The 20,246-nt window shown below is 36.7% G+C and overlaps 2 protein-coding genes across 2 annotated transcripts in view; one reads left to right on the forward strand and one right to left on the reverse strand.

Annotated features, from left to right (window-relative positions):
* Positions 1-19,957, reverse strand: part of LOC115761439 — a 25,176-nt gene extending 5,219 nt beyond the window's left edge. Inside the window, exons 1-3 of the mRNA XM_030703207.1 lie at positions 19,939-19,957; positions 18,974-19,339; positions 123-228 (exon numbers count right to left, since the gene is read on the reverse strand). Coding sequence (XP_030559067.1) covers positions 123-228; positions 18,974-19,030 — 163 coding nt within the window. The 5' untranslated portion in view covers positions 19,031-19,339; positions 19,939-19,957. The remainder of the gene's footprint in view (positions 1-122; positions 229-18,973; positions 19,340-19,938) is intronic.
* On the forward strand, positions 8,985-10,321 carry LOC115761440 (GTP-binding nuclear protein Ran-like). Its single transcript, XM_030703208.1, has 2 exons — positions 8,985-9,557; positions 9,955-10,321. The coding sequence occupies exons 1-2, from the start codon at positions 9,120-9,122 to the stop codon at positions 10,165-10,167; spliced, it is 651 nt and encodes a 216-aa protein (XP_030559068.1). The 5' UTR covers positions 8,985-9,119; the 3' UTR covers positions 10,168-10,321.
* Positions 19,958-20,246: the final 289 nt, after the last annotated feature.

Consider the following 20,246-nt stretch of genomic DNA (forward strand, 5'->3'; position numbering starts at 1 on the left):
AGACAAACCATGACAAATAGTTTATAGAGATAATATATTCAAATCGATAAATCGCCATGACAATGCCAGATTAGTGGACAATCAAATTGGGCAGAAGGAATAAGGGCTTTATGAATACGCACCAACAAATTGACTTGGATTTGGCGCTGGCGCCCGACGCACAACCTCTGGCCGCGAATTGCCCGTAAATTCATGCCAACGATAAGTGCTCCTATACTCCGAATGGAGCTGCTAGAAAATAAGAAAATAGAGGACAAGCAATAAGTAAGAGGCACAAGTTAGTCATTAGTTATAGTCAGTGCTTTGAATTGATAAATTAATTGAGGAATTACATGGAACAAAAATCATATATCACAATGAAAGAATACTCAACCGCTGCATTGATATACAGATTTGTCCACAATTGCAAACCATGTTGATTTTAACGTTATATACCTGATACTCAAAGAGAAATCCTATCCAAGCAGCAGATGAAGAAGTGCTAAAGGGCTCGACTTTCCCCAACATTACCCTCATAAACATCCGTTGGCAGAGTTTTTGATAAACCTCCCATGAAAAATTTAAATGTAACTAAACAACCGCTAATGCACAACTTTCAACATTATTCACGTTAGCTTTTAAAATATCATGACCAATTAAAGTGATTTATGCAAAATAAAACAATTAGCCAAAACGCAACGCCCACAAACAATTAAGCCAAACAGAAAATGACAAAAAAGTGGACACATTCAGCCAAACATTTTAATCAAATGTGAATATTTTGAGACCAGTGTCAGAGTAGGGCCAGGCGAAAAGCTGTAGATATATATCTATTTTTCAAAGCTGTGCGCTATTGGCCAGTTTGGCTGGCAATTCGGGCGCATGGCCAAAATGTGGTTGTCGCATTTGCAATGCAGCTATGGTAATCGTCGGACATGTCCTTCTTTAGCTGCTGCTGCAAACATTTGATAATTCCAGCCAGAAGAGAAAGAAAATGGAGAAAAAGAAGCAGCTAGTAAAAAATCCATAGCTTTTGCCAATTTGTACAGTCAAGTTTATAGCTTTATGGCTATGACGAAAACTGAAATGCGTCCGTAATTTTCGTATCGATTGAAGCGCAGCTACTGCAACAAGGACTAAGGACATTTTCGATTATATTCCGCTGCAAGTAGCTGTAAATTGTGTTAAGCTCGACAAAAGTTCAAAACAACAAACAGACAGACAAGCAGACAGACAGACAGACAGAGAATCAGACAGTCAGTCTGCTTGTTGGACAGTTAGTAGAGTTAATTATGGTGTCAATTTGTTTTTGTTTGCCGTGCTAACTTGGCCAAGAGTCCTTTCTGGTATCTGTGTTAGCAGTTGCTTATGGAATGCGCATTGCTACTTGACTGTCTTTTATCGTGCCATTTTTGTGGCAAGGTACAAGTAATTACCACTTAGCACGCAACCCTAAAGACAATGCCAACCGGCTGGCTTCTTTGGTGCATTATTCATGCAGCTCCTGACCAGACCTTTCTCTGCTTAATTTTAATTTTTAAGTAGGTCTCAGGGCTAAACAGTAACAACTGATTGCTGTAAGGCCACTCAATCAATTTGGAAGGCATCTTTAAAATTTACTTCAATTTATCTTTGCATAATGTATGCAGCTTTTAATTGACTATTTGTTTAACACTAAATAGTTTTGAATTATAATGGAATACAAATAACAGAAGAAAGATTAAGATGACGTTAAAGCTTTTTATTAATTATTTTTTACGACTAGATAGTTATTTTATTATAAAGGTAGATAATCTTTAGATAGCTTATATTGACTACTTGTTTTCTTTGGTTATTGGAACGTTAAAACTATGAACAAAATCAAATTATATTAATTGTAATGATTCTTTTGAATAGAAATATTTCATTTTTGGTACACTGCTTTGTTCCCAACATACTTTTAGAATGATTTCGTTTTTATTTTATTCGTATATTATTTATTGTCCTTCTGGATTGCTTATAATTATAAAGAAAACATGAGAAGCACTATATCTTATAGATCTTAATAGACCTTAAAAACCTTTGGCATATAAGGCACTTTTCTCGAGTAGATCGTTTGTACTCATTTCCTATACTCCTTTTAAATATGCCTATAACGCCTCATTAAATGTAGATCCACACCCATTGAGCCAAAAGTCAATCCAAAACTTAAATCAAGCTCAAACCCCACTTTTATCCATCATGTAACGCCCACCAATTAACCTAATTTCCGTCAAACCTCTAAAAGGCGTCTAGACAGGCTCTCGACCCCATAGCCCCATTGAAATGCCATTTAAAAAGTTAATTAAAAATCAATTCGCTAGACAATAAATAACTTTTACAAACACTTCCCCAAGCAACTTATCACAAGGGAGTTGCTCACGAGCTGTGGTTGTCAGCCCAGAAGAGTATTTGTAAAACCGCAGCTCATGCATAGTTTAGTCGATGAACCCCAAGCTAAGCGCACTTTATTCGATTAATTGAAGGTGCGCGCTGCCCTCGAGGTTCGTTTTTCATCTGCATTGGGAGTGCCAGTTGCAAGAACGGGGTGTTTTCATACAATGCTAAGGGCAGGTTGAGTGCCTGTTGGCACGTGGCAGCAACACCTGCCCCTGTTTATTGCATATAATATTTTTTATGCTGCAGCCATTTATCATGTCACTTTTCCCCGAGGAAGAGGGGAACTGCGGTAGGTATCCCATAAATTTCCAACTGATTTATGTGCGTTGCACCTAATTGATTGCAGCTTCAAAATGCAAACCGCGACTGAAATGTGTTTTCTTTATTATTGTATAAATATTTGATAACATTTTATTTTTTTTTTGCGGTTCGTTGAGAGCGTACTTCAAATTTAGTTTGTGCTTTCGTGTGGTTTTGCATGTTTCGTATTTTAATTGTGGTTCAACGAACTTTTTGTCTATAACGTTTTTAAAGACCTAAATTTGCAATAGAATATTAAATATTAAAAAGTGCTTTCCATTTTTAAACTGTTCAAACACTCAGCTGCAATTTGTATGCCCAATGACATAAAAATCCTGATAAGCCTGTTGACAAGCAGCTTCAGCCAGGCACCTGCAGTGTGCATCGCATCGAATTGACATTTTAATTAAATTATTTAAAATTGCAATCGTCTTATGGCTGACAGTGATTGAGCTTGCTCAATATTGCTTGCAATATTTTCATATAAGATTGACCATTCAGATACTTGATTGAATTGTGCGGGAACAAATATTTATTGATAACTCACATATTTAAGTAAATAATTGCTTAAGCGTTCATATTTAAGAAAAAATATATATAGTTTAAATATAATTGTTAAAGAATTATTACCAAATATTAAAATATGAACAAATTTAAAGTGAAAGGCGAAGCACTCAAAGCATTTGCAAACTAATGTTCATAAAGTAACTTCTAGTCGTATAAGCTTCACTGCAACACTATTATTTTGTACACAACTTTTTAGTGCTTGCCTAAAATAAACGCAGTGATCATTTCAATTTGTTATTGACCATAACAATTTAATAGCCAGCACTTTTGACACGGCCATAACTCATGCGGTACCTACATGCCAGGCTCTATAAAATTCCCAATTTACGAACAAAAAGAAATGACCCACACAATTTATCGCCCATTGGTGTAAGTAGAACTATGCGATTGCTAAATCTGGTGCAATAATTTTCATAGCATAGTTGCAGGCGTCAGTTTACAGTGCGCCAGAGTCCCTTAATACAGCACTAAGCTACTCGTGTTAGATAACTAAAACCGAAAACCGCAAACTAACCATGTGTATGTATATATATACATACTGAGTATATAGACAATATTGTGTGCGTGTTTAATCTATCCACAGGGACTTTTTAAGTTTTATGCGAACAAAGGACACCTTGAAGCGAACAGCACTTGCAGTTATCGCCAGGCCGACTGCCTGCGGTCCTTTTGTGTGCAAGGAATATGAAGGACAAACAAGCGCATAAAATTTCATTGTCCAATGAGGTTTTTTCCCTTTGTCTTGGTTCGCACAATAAGTTTGTGAGTTATCATAAGACTCTATAACTAGGGTTCTAGTAATCTGTAGTTAAAATGAAAAACCTATGCACAGAGAAAAAGTGTTTAAAATCAACCATAATCGTCGCTATAAGCTAATAATATATTTATTTTTTAATTTTGCACATCATATGCTTACTTAATTTCTTTAATAAACATAAAACGAAAAACAAATTAGCAAAGAGCTTTTAATAATATACATTAAAATATAACTCTGTTTTGCGGGTTAATAAACTGGACTGAATAGAAATCATAATAAAGATTAAAGGCCGTGTATACATATTTTTTAAAATAAAAATATATTAAATGATGCAAACAAAATACAAAATATAATTAAATTTATAATGCAAATATAGATTTATTATAAGAACAAATTAAAATATGTAATTTATGTTTTTTATATTGTGGTAAATAATTCCAATTTATCAAATTTCAATATATTACAAACTTTATATAAAATCTTATACCATCTGGTATTTATTGTATATATTTGAGCCCCAAAACTAATCATGCAGCCCACGTGTGCAAGTTTTTCCATTTCCATTTTTTTTTTTTATTTTACGATGCATTTTGTCATTTGACACCATTTTGTCTGGCGCAGATGGCGTCACGACAGGTGACAGAGGATAGTTGCTTTTATGGTTTCCACTGGCACCGACCAAAAACCAAACCAAACACAAACATCTGGCGTGCGCTTCCCCTCTAATCCCTTCTCCCACACGGGGGCTGCCGTTCTGTCTGCCAATGCGTGCCCCCGGCCCGCTACTGCGGTTTAGTTTGCTCGATTGCTCAACTAACCGCGCAATACAATCAGACGTTCTATATATGTGTGTGTGTGTGTGTATGTCTATGGTGTATGTGCCGTGTGTGTTCATAGCCTGCACCAGCAATTAATTTGCTCGACATGGCCCCAGGCGTGTCGGAACGCTAGTTTTTTTTCCTTTTCTAGTGTCATTCGTTTGCCTAAATTTAAGTGCCCTGTTTTAAGATGACAGCAACGAGCCTCGCCTTCAGCTTGACTTTGGCGCAGATTGACTTGTAACTAGGCTATGGCAGAGGCAACGAAGCAGTCGACCCCTTGCACCTCTAAGACCAACCTAATAAATTGCCAAGCTGTTGTCGTGGTCGTCCCTTAATGAGGCTACCGGCGGACCCTCAGCAGCACAAATGCCCATTAGCCGCTTGGTAACCAGGACGCGACGTGCCCGGTCAGTGGAGCCAACTTCATTTAATTAAATAATGCTGATCATTTGCATGGGCACATTTCTGTAGGGTACACCTGTTATGATACTCTTTCAATATTGGAGATCATAACTTGTCAAATCAAAGCCTAGTTTATGGAGAAGTATTGTCTTTGAAAAAGGACAATAATAATGCTAATAATAAAAGTAATAGTAATAATAATATTACTAATAATAATAAGTAGTAAGAAAATAATAAACGTTAATTCCTTCATATTTTCTTAAGATCATTATTAATTTAAATATTTTTTATTAAATAATTATACCCTGCACCCATTAAAAATGGGTATAAGGGTATATTGTATTTGTGCGAAATCCAAATGTATGTAACAGGCAGAAGTAAGCATCTCCGACCCCATAAAGTATATATATTCTTGATCAGCATCAATAGCCGAGTCGATCTGGGCATGTCCGTCTGTCTGTCCGTCCGTCCGCCCGTCCGTCCGTCCGTCCGTCCGTCCGTCCGTGTGTATGAACGCAAGGCCCTCAGAACCTATAAGAGCTAGAGACTTAAAATTTTAGATGTAAGTGCTCCTAGGGCCTGCGCAGATCCAGTTTGTTTCCGATAATCGATAACTTCCTCCGTTTCCAAGCAATCGATATCGATATCATGTTTTTTGGGCAATTTTGGTAAATAATAAGAGCTAGAGTCACCAAACTTGACATATAGCTTATAAAATAGAATATATATATGCATTTGATGTTGGAAGAAGAGGGTTCAGGGTATCCCCTAGTCGGGAGCTTCCGACTAGAACCTCTTACTTGTTTTTTTATAAATAAATGCACTTAGACAAGCATAATATATATATATATATATATACAAAATATATATGTATATAAATAAATAGAAATAACATAGCATCATATTCTAATTGTTGTTGCCTACTTTTGACATTTTTATTCAATTTTGTAATTTTTCATGAATTCCTATTTCCAATACTTACATTTTTTCAACGCTCTAATAATATATTTGACCACAAATTATCAGCATGGAAGAGTACACACTCTTCGAGGCCGTCATTCAATTTTGTTTTCCGCTTTAATAAGCATCCTGTCAGTGCCCATAAATATGGATTATATTGAAAAATGCGCAAAACGTGCAGCAGCTACGATTTAATTTCAGAGAATATTAAATTAGTTGCAATTAAGTTGCAATTGTTGTGATATTTACATAATAAGCTACTGAAAAACGAAACGACATTATGTGACATTTACTTGTGGTAACTAACTAAATTAACAGAAGTATTTCAAGCTATGCTACACTGCAGTTAAGCTATACTATACTTTAGTCAGATATTTTATTTTACTTTTTCTGAGTACATGTAAGTTTGATACAAAACTTTTTTAAGTGGAATTTAGCAAACAGACAACTGATTATTGCACTCGCCTGGAGAAAACTCTTTGAATATAGAAATGAAAAAGTTGTTGACAGGTTACATTGCGCAACTTTCAGCATACGGAAGAATGTCACACGCGCACACATAACAGACAGACACACAACACACAGTGCCAGCCATGAAGTCGAAACTCATTTGTATGTGACCGCAAAGCGAGGGACATTAAACTTTTAAGACGCTTTTATTGCACATAAGCTCAACTCCCTGACTCCGGAATCATCCAGTGTCCTGCCTTATTCAATCTGTATCCTTTTTGGCTTTCGGCTTTGCTTGGCTTTGATTTGATGGCTTTGCGTTGACATTGCCGTTGACGGCTGATTTATTGAAAAGACCCAATAGCACAGCACAAAGTCTACAGCTGCGGGCAACATGGCGTATGCATAATATCCTTTGCATTTACCGAGTTCATTCACGTCCAACAACAATGGCACAAATACTTTTATGAGTACAAACGTATTCCCTGTGTCCAATGCTCCCAGCACATTTTGTCTTAACACCCAGTCACAACACTCCAGACTTTTCGCATGCAAAGTGAATTCAGTGCCGAGTGGGGCAGGTTTTCCTCGCCACAGATTGAATATTCCAAATGTACGCAAAAAATTTTCTTTTTCTGTTCACAACATTTCGCTTGTTGGTGGAGTTTGTATTCCCCAGTTTTACACATGTTTTGCGAGTATTCTGCAATTGCTGCATGTAAATTTGACAGTTCGATGCACTGTGTATGCGATATGTATAGATTTTACTTAAAGTTATTTTCAGCACATTTTTGGTTAATGGATAAAAAAACATGTTTACACAAAATGAATAATATGCATAGTTAAGTTTAATTTATTATTGTCCAACACAGTATAATAAATTAATATTAAATACAGTCTATAATGAATTGAAGAATTATTTTCAGTGATTAATTCTCCTTAAAACACATTATATACAAAAACTATTTAACATATTAAATATAAAACACTTTTCGTGATAAACTATTGCAAATTTGTGCTTTTGTTTTGCAAAATTAAAGCAATTTGGTAACTAACAAGCCAATTGTTACTCACACATTGCCTTATAACTTAATTTTAACACTTAAACAAATAATTTGCAAACGACGATTTTAGACATCATGGCAAAAAGAAGACTTCGGGAAAACTTTTGCACACCCACAGAAAATGCTACACTTCCGGTGTAAAATACCAGAAAAGTTTTGCATAGAGACACACTACCCAAGCCAAGGAACATTCTTTGTGCATATTTTAACGCAAAGTGAAACTCAAATTATGCTACAACAACAGTCACAACAAACAGCTGCATTTAATTGCATTTTCCTGTCAGTGACCGCCACGGCTACCCCGGAGAAACTTTAGATGTGCGGCTGTCAGTGTCATTGCCAGCGGCTACATCAATCTGAATGTGTCTGTGTGTGAATGTTAGTAAGCATATCTTTTGCTGAAATATACGATTGCTTAAATGTTGCTCAAAATCTTAAACATTAGCATGAAATTTGATGCGCTTATACTCTGGCCTTCAAAAGCATTTTGCGCCGAGTGGGTTCAATGCGTTTTATTTTCATCTATTTGCAGCACGAGTGCATTTGCTGTGTGCGTGTGTGTGCCACGCTCATTGAGTGTGAATGAGTGTGAATGAGCATGAGTGAGTATGTATGTGTGAATGAGTGAGTCTTTATGTGCTGCGCTTGGCGCACTCATGTGCATACCGACTTTGATAACAATGCGATCAATGGCACGCGCTGTGCTTAGGGTGTCTTAAGTAACTTGTAGTTGATTAATATAATTAAACTATCCAAAGACAGGAAAAACATTCAAAAATGTTGATTAAACCAACAACTATTTAATTGTTTAAGTTTTCACGCCTTTTTTTTAACGTAACTAGATTATCTTATAATGATATTTCCTCTAGACTTTAATCTTCATCTATCTATAAGAAAAACCTGCTTCAATAATTCAAATTTTGCATTTTATTTTTATAATCACCACCCAAACGTCCTGACAAGGAACCTGCTAAGGAGGCGAATAAGAAGGAGGCTCAAGAAGACCTATCCTATAGACCTGGCCAAACGGCGCTTTTCGTGAAGCAAAATAGACATGTACATAAGCATCCTACAATGTAAATATTTAAATTAAGCTATCTTAAACCAAAGCTACTTTTTCTATGAACCCCTGATCCTCACACTGATAAAAGTTGCTAAGCTGCAGTAACAAGATATCAACTGTAAAATAAATTTAAATCCCAAATAAAAAAAAAATAAACAAAAAATATTTTTATTAATCAGCTTACATTTTACATAGGCGTCAGTGGGAACAATATCCATGTAACTGACTCTTCTAACAGTTAAAAGCATATTTTTTATATATTTTTCAAATTCGCAAGTTTTTACCATTTTTTATATTCGATAAGCTCGCGGTTCCGATTGGAATTGAGATTTCAAGACATGGCTTATAATGGTGGTGATGCAATACCATCTTTTAAACTGGTGCTGGTTGGCGATGGAGGCACGGGAAAGACAACATTTGTCAAACGTCACATGACCGGCGAGTTTCAGAAGCGATATTTGGCCACCATGGGAGTGGAGGTGCATCCATTGAAATTTCACACGAGTCGAGGACCAGTACAATTCCATGTCTGGGATACGGCCGGGCAGGAAAAATTTGGTGGCCTGCGCGAGGGCTATTACATTCAGGCGCAATGTGCCATTATCTTCTTCGATGTGACCTCTCGGACCACCTATAAGAATGTGCCCAACTGGTATCGTGATTTGATGCGCACCTGCGGCCACATACCAATTGTTCTGTGCGGAAATAAGATTGACATTAAGGACTGTAAGGTCAAGCCAAAGGGTTTGGATTTTCATCGCAAGAAAAATATACAGGTGAGTATAATTGATGGGAGAACATCATTCGGAGTAGCTGTTGCAATGCATTGAATGAGATATCCACAAGCTGATAACTAAATAGACAAATATATTAATATATGATAAAAGTCTAAACCCAAGTCGATAAAGTTTGTCTAGCAGTCGTTTGTCGTTTTTGTCAGTCCAATTTACCCTTGTCACATTCAAGCTAATCCTTAAGTTTCAAGGCTCGAAACTTGGCAGATTCATCTATGGACAGTATATATGATCGAGTATGCCAGATCTTGGCATATCATGGGAACTGTCAGTCGAGAACAGAGTTCTTCAAAGAAACAGATATTGCGTTTCAATATATCCAGAAACATATTTTTTTGTTACCTAACTAAAAATAACTTTCTCATTTTTGTTTTTCTAGTACTTTCCCATATCAGCAAAGTCAAATTATAATTTTGAGAAACCTTTTCGCTGGCTGGCTCGGGTGCTGGTTGGTGATCCTCGTCTAGAGTTTGTAGAGATGCCCGCATTGCAGCCACCGGACGTGCGCATGGCCAAAAGCTGGCAACTTAAAATGGAGCACGAACTGGCACAGGCGGGTCTTTTACTTGAGGATGACGATGAGAATTTATAGATACTGCTAAAAAATTTTGTTTGTGTACAAAAATTTTAGACCGATGACGACAAGAATTAAACATAAAATTTTAACTTTGACTTTCCTTTGCTACGTCAAGGTGTAGCATAATATTACGCATACGCCTCGCTGGTCGCCAATTAGCTCTTATGTAACAGTGACTGACGTAAGCATGCTAAAAATAAAGAAACTAAATCGAAATGGTTGCTGGTGACGCCATTTAAGCTAACTCCTCTTTTTCTTTGTCAGCATCCTCGTCTTGTGTTTAGTCATCTGTGTTTGCGGCACTTTGTGCCAAATTCATAATGTTTACAAACGCCAACGTTCCAGGCGAAGTTTGTTTTATTGAAAAAATCATAAATAAAATATATTAGTTTCTTTTAGTTTCCTTCTACATTTTTGGCGCATATTTTTGTCATGTATCGTTACTTTGACAAACGATATTTGTAGTCAGCTAAAGGCAATCACATTAAAACTTTCGCATGTGCTTGGCCCTAATACTACTTATTTGATTAATGGCCAAATTGTAATCCCAATTTTGACATGTACCAATTGAGACCTTGAAAAAAATGTATAACAATATTGTTAAAGCCCGAATATATTTTATACTAAAAGTTCTCTGGACAACAGTCGTGTACCTCAACACCGCATCGTTTTCTAGCCGTTGTGTAAATTTGCATTTTGCTTTTTATCTTAGAACACTTCAAAACTTTAAATTGCGCTAGAGTTTTCATGCAAATTCACCGTCAGAAAATTTGCAACTAGAAGGTGTGGCTAAAGTAACAAGTGAAAAAGTGTATTCAAATTGGAAATCAAGTTTTCCCTTACGCACTTCTTGGCGGGTGTTTGCGTCCATGCAGGAAATTTTCTAGATTTTTATTCCAAAAAAAGTTGAAATTCAAATTGCAGAATCTAAATAAAATCTACAGTGCAAGCTCGTTAGATTGAATAAATAAAGAAGTAGAAGAACCAAAGAGTAAAAAAAGAGAAACATGCAGTCACATAAAGTCTATGACGCTATGATGGTTGGAAAAAGTTTTTAACTTCAAAGGGGATTCTTTTATAAAACTAACCTCAGCCAATCCATCCAGTCTCATGTTTCGTTAGCCTTATCTAACCTAGCCTTTCCTAAGATTACTTAGCCTAAGCTAACCTAACATAACCTATGACCTATCCGCACGTTATTTAACCTAACCTATCCTTAGTCTGCACATCCTAACCTTACTTAACCTTACCTAACTTTGCGAGCATTCACAAACACACATTATATTTATCTTCTTTTTCGTGTTACATAATCAACCAACTTTTGCCTGGCTTCCCTTAAACCGAGTTGAACTCGTTGAGCCATGAGTAAATCCTTCAATGGCAGCAATTGAGAACTCCGGTTGAATGTCATTGAGACAATGCAGCATCAAATGGCCATGCAGCAGATACTACACAATAGCGATAAATACACAAATTGTTATATAAGTATGTATATGCATGTATGTTACTTACACTTGTGCAAATAATTGCCCATTGTGTGCGCTTATTCAGTCTTTATATATATTTCTATTTCTTTGCTTTGTATCAAATTGCGATTGCCAGGCAACGAACTGCACTACATACCATATATATGTATTATACATATACTTGGTTAGTTGGACGTAAGTGCAATCTAGTCGTTTGTGGATGCCGCTGGCTCAACACAACTGCTGCAAATAATCGCAATGCTGCATTGTGTACAACAAAAACAAAAGGGGTTTGAAATTCTAACCAAAAGTGCAATGCCAAATTATAACAACAAAAGAAGTCAAAACAATATGAAGTGTTATGTTAAATGAGTTTAGTGTTTAATCTGATATATAAAGGTTGCATAGATTATAACAACGGAAGAGTTCAAGATCTTTATACTTTGACACACAAAGATTTCTTGGACTTTAATAAAGTTATCCTATTCTTATTTTATTTAAAACTATAACTTGTTTATATATATATTATTAAAAGCATTTTATTAATATTGCAAGATTTTGTCAATTTATTATAAAATTCATATTTAATTTATATATAATTATTATTTATTATTGCTATACTATACCATCTTATTAAACTATTTCTTTTTCAATTTATAATTAATTAATTTATGTTCAAAAATGTTATTTGTAACACATACTAAGGCCTTCTTTCCAATTTTCCTGAAAATTGTAGCGACAAATCAAGTAACACATCTCTTAAATTAAATTTAAAAACTAAGCAAAGCCCATTCTGAGCTCGCACTTGCAGCTTTATTTCTGTGACTAAAGAAACTTGTTTGAAATGTGAAATGCTCAGCGATTTGAGTTCTGAAGTGTCGGCTCATGACGAGCTATTTTAACTTTTTGCACTTTATTCTGCCAGAAATTTACAAAAACACACACCTATTATACACTTGCGTTAGAAATGCAACGAACGAGTATAAAAAAACTTTTGCTTAACAATACAAAAGCGTAAAATATTTAAGTGGAATATGGAGCAGGAGGACTGAGGGCGTGGCAGGCACAGGGGTAGCTTGGCATTTTGCGCGAGTAGCTCGCATATATGACCTTATTTGCGTATACGTAATGTTCGCAGATTTTTTACTTGGCAAATGCTCGAACCGCTGTTGGCAACTGCCGTCAAATAAAATATGTTGCATTTGTTGCAATGGGGTCTTAATGGATTTGTAGAATGCCACGAACTTTACAATATTTAGGGTGCATTAAGCAAAGTTTTATAAAGGAGAAATTTTGAGGGAATGAGCTAGCAAAAAAAAAAAAAAAAATTGACAGGGACTTAAGCTATAGCCTAAAAAAAGTCGTTTGGAAATGGGTGGTAATAACTACATAAAATAGACAAATACTTCATTGGCACAGGCGCTTTACAACACTGGCATGCAAGTTGGAAAACTATCCGTTTTACAACACTGACAGGTAAATTAAAAGTATATCCGCTTTGCAGCACTGGCCTAGGTTCAATTTTTTATTTTGCTAGCCTGTCGTGATTTACCATTTAATACTTATATTTGAAACCTTTCAAGAAATTTCTAAGCCCTCAAATTTTTGCCACAATCCATTTTACGGCAATGAAGACTTGCCTGAACTCAAAATAAATATATCATAAAATGACTATCAACGGTGACAGCAGGCAGCAAGTTGGTTGCCAGCCAACTCGGGGGTAACTGCGGCAAATGCAAAAGAAGCACATGGAGCTCACAGAGCTGGCAAGGACATCGGCCCTTTAATCCATTCACTTACGTGCGGAAATTATTATAATTGCATTAGTTCAGAGGCAGAAAATTGAAATTGAAATACGTTAGCCAGGACGAGCCAGGACGAGACAGGATGTTGACGGATGCGCCACGTCAAGTTGACTTGACGTAATATGCAAGAGGGAGAGCTGCCAGAGATGCCTGAGCATGTGGCACACTGACGGCACTTTTGCGCTGATTTTTAAAGATTGCAATTTAATTAAAAGTAATTAAATTTGTTTTGTACAGTTTTTTATAGCAAGAGGCAATTGCTGCTAATTTCCATTAGCGGAAAATCGAAAAATGAACAGAAATTCACAATTTTAATGGAAAAAGTTCTGTGCAGAGGATTAAACACCTGAACTGCTGTTTATTTTGTATGTGTGTGCGTGTGTAAACTTTTGACAGGCATTTCGTGTTACTACAAAAACTAGCTGGCAATTCGTGTAGGTTTTAATGACTGGCACAAAAATCAATAAAGCAATTGGCTTTGATTAGCATACCAATCGCTACTCGGAAAGCTAAACAGTTGTCCCTAGTTAATCGCTTGTTAGTTTAAAAACTGTCAATGTCAAGGAACACACATGTAATGGCATGAGCAACTATAAGGCTGGACTCTGAAATCATTTATATGCAAACCTATTTCCTAGAATAGTATATACATACATGTATCTGGTGTTCAAAAACATTCCATATTAATTTATTTCCTTCGGTTCCTTCTTTCTCAATTCTCCTCAATCGTAAGCCTTATTTTTCTCACTTCTTTCTTATATATTTATACTAGCGGGTATAGCCCGGCCTTGTCCGTGGCACTTATAAAATAAATGTTCTAAAAAAGCTTTGAAAATTATTATGAAACTGATCGGACGGTAAATAAAAAGCTGTATTACAAACGTTTTCTTCCAATTTACCACTGTTGCGGGTGGAATTTCCCAAATCGTTGAAATACGTATTCAATAAGTTTTTATGTAGAGCTTTGAAAATACTTTTGAAGCAAATCGGAAAAAAAATTAAAACTATACCAAAAAGATCTTTGAATTGCACTTTTTACCACGGATGCTTTGATTTAGCGAAAAATGTGAAACAGGTCTCAAAGCGCGAAACGTCACCCACCAAATCTTTAACACCCATTCCCAGCAAGAAGTGATAGGATTTCCAAATAGTGTGAAACCCCCCTCAAATGAATTTAAACAATGAACTTTGAAATTGAGTTTGAGGCCGATCGGATGGTAAACAAAAAAATGTCATACAAATGTTTTTCGCGATTTTTCTATACTTCCGGGTGGAATTCCCCAAAACCCCATATTAACGTGCACCTTCATCACATAAGGTAACTGCAGTGAAAATTTCAGCTTCCTAGCTCTTACGATTTGGGCTGTGCGTTGATCACCAATCAATCAATCAGTCATTCAGTCAGGACAAACAGTTTTATATATAGAGATATATACATGTATTTTTATTGTGTATTTCTTCTTCTCATTTTAATACATTTTCATATAATATTTTTTATAAATGTATTCTTATAGTATTCCTTCAACACATTTTAAAGGCAATTGAGTAATAATCTCTCTCTCAACTCTCTTGTATCTTGTTTTTATTACATCACAAGCAATTTTATGACAGATTGCGACCGAAAAATACTAGGAGAAAACCAAATATTGAAGACTCATAAAGTCAACAAAAAGATATCCAAATTCAACTCGAAAATTCACTTAAAACGCGAGGAAAATAAATAAATGAAAAATAAACTAAGAACTTTTCTATATGGTAAAAATGTTATACGCTTTCTGCATGCGATTGCCTGATTTGTGCGAAAAATATGCAAATATTTAAATGGCAGAACGAAGAACTGTTGTGCCCAAAACAAGAAAAGTGTTAGCTGCAGCCAGAAAACAACTGAATACCCTATAAATAAGTTTTTATATAAAATATGGTGTAATACGATCTTGTTTCCAGCTTTATTAATACAAATAATTGCCTACTTTCAGATAGGTTTAGTCTATATCGATTTTCTCTCATCAAAAACATTAGAAAATATCACCTTTATGAGCAAATCGTTATACCTTCCGTCAAGGTATACGAATTTCTACCCAACAGCTTAAAAGCAGTACACATGCGGCCACGTAAAGGCAATCAGCAAAATAAAAATGTACACAGTTGAAATTCTACCGAGTCGCAAAAAACATGCAAATTGTAAAATTTTTCCCTTGTTTTTTATTGTTTTTGCTGGTACAAGTTTGTACCTGTCTGCGCATATGTATTCACAAATTAAATTTACCTTCCAATAAAAAATGACTGTCAGTCAACAAATTGTAGACATAAAATTGAAATTATAAAAGAGAAATTTATCTTTTAAATTGTGGGCTGCATTTAGTTATCAATTAATGAAACTATATGTATTAAGTAGAAGAATTCCAAGCTATAAAAAAGTATTAAATATGCCACTATCAAAAAAGTTTTGAGAGTTTGTGCTTATAATTCCTAACTTGTTTAAGCTTAAGCAAATCTGCTGTCTTGCGGGCAAAGATCAGAAAATTACATCACTTATAATACTCAAATTCTGATACCACTTGCGTTCTTACTTTACAAGAGTATCGTCTGGTTGAGTACCCTTAGACTGAAGAAAAGAAACAATTACGAACAGCTGACCACATATAATTAGAAAAGTTTCGCAATGCACTCGACGCCTTGCTGTGCTTTGCTCCATGGAGATTGGCCACAATCGAAGAAGTTCACTACTTCTATGTTCCCCTGTTCGTTAGTCTGTGGCCGAAGCTGTGGCTCTGGGGCATTTGGCATGGGCTTCCCTTTAGGGGTTTGCCACCAGTTCGGTGGAGATTAGCGAGCTGCAGGGAAGTGAGGTGAGTGCAAATTGCAGTGGTAAATGAGAGTGCAAACTACTTGATTGCCGCAATTTGAATGCACAATGGAAATGCGAATTGAATGGCCAATCGAAATGCAATGATTTCAGTTAATGTGCGAAAACGCTTTTTGGAACTGTCCAGTGAAGTGTAAAAACCAAGAACAGAAAGAAAGAGAACTAAGTGAAAATTATTTAGGACAGTTACAATGCTCACGCTTGGGCAATTTTATATAGAAATTTCATATATTGGTTCTTTGAATTCTTTGTAATAAAAAAACTGATGTTTAAATGAATTTCAAGCCCAAATCCTCGCTGTCTGGTTTTTTGAAAGACTGGCTTACAAATAGACATGATTTTAATAATAAAATTTGCATTTACCTTTACCTTAACACTCAGCTAAGCTAAGCAACTTAAACAAACTGGTAGCTTAGCATGCCACCAGGTTGTAGCAACTGGGACGAATTTGGTATACCAATGAGTATATTTATTTCTAAATGGCAACATATGTGGCAAATGGCCCAAAAGAGTGCAGCTAAGTTAACGAGTCGGCCATAAATACACGCGGTCTACACAACATAGAACAATGGTCAGTCCATTGGCCACAAGCTGCATATTGATGATGTGGGCTGATAGAGTACACGGCATACAGCAGGACAAAGGACACGTGCAGGCAACAGTAACAACAAGTGTGCGCGTGTGCATGTGTGTGTCTGCCTGTGTGCGCCTTACATTAGATAAGTACCACAATGGCAATGCATTTGCACTGGGCGTCGCCAGCTGACTAGCTTAGCGAGTGTGACTAAGTGCCATAGTAATATGTGTAAGGCGAGCGAATCGATAAGACCAGCCAGTAGTCAGGACTTAGTAAGAGAGTACGCCGCACTGGCGCCCCAGCGAAAGCAAAGCTAGATGTCGTTGTTGTTTTCGTTGTTGTTGTTGCTGTTAAAGTTACGCTGGAGGTGGAAGGTGGCAGAATAAAAGTTTTGACTGCGCTGCGCTGATGTAATACCGCAAGACAATCTGCCTTTGCACGTCATATGGCCAACAGAAAAAACAACAACAGCTCAAGATATTAAAAGCCGGCAGCCGCGCTCTCTCACGCTCCCTCTCTCACTGCCTTGCTTTTTGCAGCACGCTCTCTCGTCGCTCTCAGCAAATGCGCCCGCGCACTCGCTCACTCTCTCTCTCCCTTTCTTTTCCAACAGCTGTAACAGGAACCGTCAGCGAAAATAAAACATTGCATACTTTTCACGACTCGCAATTTGATGAATCAGCTGTTCTGCAAAGTACCCCACCCCGCACCGCACCAACCCATGCGATACCGTGACTGGAAAGCCAGGCGAGGTTATTTTTCTTGCTTCGTGCTTAGATTATAATCGTTGCCTGTCGTCGCGGCGCGCCGGTACGTTTGCCCGGCCGGCTCCGCTAACGGCTAACGGAGTCCGTGGTAAGCTCCTTTAGGCCACATACACTACACCATATGGCTATTGATTTTTTTTTTTTTTTTTTTGGCTATGTCTGTCCCATTGCTGACGCGTCTGGTGTCGAGCGTAATGTACATAAATTTATTCTGTGCCAGCAGATTTGCTTTATTCATATTGTCGACTACTTCTTGGCTGTGCGCTGTAGAAGCATTGCATGTTTATATAGTTAACCACTTTTTATGACACTCCCAAGGATTGTAGCTGGTAAAATTCTGTATGGTGCATATAAATTGAAATTTATGTCGAATTGCGTTGACTTGAGGGCAGCTTAAGCTTTGAAAAATAATGCCGTGATATCAGCCGGCTGAATTGAGTGCTTTTCTAAAATTATTTCAGATTTCCACCCATTTTCCGCCCGTGGGAATGGATTTTCGAAAAAAGGCAAAACATTTTTTTAGTTGTAGATCAAACAATTAAGCGCGCGGTCAAAGATTAAATGAAATTCATTCATAATAAATTGGTGTATTAAATAATGATAAATTATGAAGTTTTTGTGTGATATTATTATGAGCTCTACATTTAATACCTTCAAGCGACAGTAATGCAGATTAATGAATGAGGATTACCATACAATTGATTTTATTTATTTTCTCTCGCAATTCGTTGACTGCAATTTCATTAAATCAAATATTTTTTGCCCATAATCCCACGATATAATCCCCCAGCAGTGCAACACCCTCTCGAGTAAAGTCATAAATTTAGTCACCCCATTTTGTCTGCACCCTTCCGTGCACCCTTTACTTGTCTTGGCTGCGAATACGCAATAAAAATATGTCGCACATAAATCAAGCGAGTTTTTCTGAGATCCAATAAAACAAATAAATAGATGCAAGTGGGTTAAGAAACTGCAAGTTATGACCAGCTATTAGCTAGCTATTGCATAGCTTATGTGTAGGATAATTTATATGTACAGCTCGAAAATTGGAGCATGGAAAAATAGGGAAAGGTTCATATTAAGCTGAATTTAAGCGGCCAAATTGTTTAGTTTCAATTTATTAAAGCGCGTACCGTTTCCTGACTATTTATTGAATGTATCCTAAGGAATATCTATGGACCGGACTAAGGCTAAAACTAAAATGAAAATATTAAAATTAGCTTAATCTTGAACATCTCTCAACTAGGTAAATACAATTAAGGTAAATTAAAATTAAAAAGTTTGAAAATGTGATAACTGTTATTGATACTTAAGATATATTCAGTGTGATATTAATGTACCTTGTCAACCGGCATTGATGGGCACGCTCTGCACAGATTCCAGAATGAGCCAATCATAGGGAAATGCTTTTATGGTTGTTGAACCCAATAATCAAAATACAAATTAAATAAACACGCGCGCGTTTACAGATGTTTTTATTATATTTAATTGCTTAAATTGTTCGCGTTGTCGTGAAGGCGCAACAACTGCAACTAACACATACACAAAAACACACGCGTGCCGTTCTCTCTACCGCTCTCGCTCACACTCTCAATACGCACACGCACCTTAGAAATGCGTTGCAAAGAAAATGCGTTTGTTTTGTCATAGACCAAGCAAGTTTCAAAATGTATTTCCTTTTTTTTCTCTTTCAATAGAGCCCGCAGCTGTGGGAGCGAGAAGAAGAAGGATAAGTGGAAGCTAGCGTGCGTCAAAAGAAGAAGTATTGCATACCAGCAGGCGACAGCAAGTGCCGTATAATGATGATCTCATACACACACATACACCCAACGTCGCATACGCCTAAGCACGCACACACATACACACTTACAGAAACTGTCACACAATTGAGCCAATTAATGCTTAGTTCACAATGTTAGTGTGTGAATGTCTGTGTAGATTTTCCTTTTCGGTAACTTTAGAAATTTGATGTTAAGTTTTTATTACACACACGGAAATAGCTTTAAATGCCCCCCACCACATGCCGTCAGTCAACAAATCGATATCTATTTTTCATGACAGCCGTGTGGTATGCAATACTCTTTGCCGCTTTTGGTTTAGTTTTCGTGCTTTTTTTTTGTTTTTGCTGCACTAATTTGCCATTAGCGTTCAGTGAAGCACAACATTTGCCGTTACTTCAGTTTGCACTACAAATTTACTTAACACTGAACACACATTTCAATATTTTTTTTTTGCTTTCAGTGCAACGTTGCTGTCGCTGCTGCTGCTGCTGCTATTGGGCCAAATATGATTGTGATGATTTTACCGCTAGCGTTTGCAACTCGACGACGTTACGTACACGACTGAGCTGAAAGTGCGCTGCTAACTGTCGTCGCTGAGTACGAAAAGTGGTTGAAAAACGCCGCGAAGCCACCCAATTGAAGCCAAAGCGTCGGCGTTGGAGTTGACGCAGCGCTTGGAAGTTTTGCAGCGCTACCGGGGGCAGCGTCTTTTGTGCAGCTGTTGTGGCGCTCACTGGAAAGTTGCATACCACTTTATAAGCAAACATATGTTAAATAGGCAGAGGCGTAGAATGCACATATAACTATTAAATTTATATTACCAAGCATAACA

Source organism: Drosophila novamexicana, unplaced genomic scaffold (genome assembly GCF_003285875.2).
Source record: "Drosophila novamexicana strain 15010-1031.04,08,12 unplaced genomic scaffold, DnovRS2.1 tig00000485-arrow-pilon, whole genome shotgun sequence".
Classification (NCBI taxonomy): Eukaryota; Metazoa; Arthropoda; class Insecta; order Diptera; family Drosophilidae; genus Drosophila; species Drosophila novamexicana.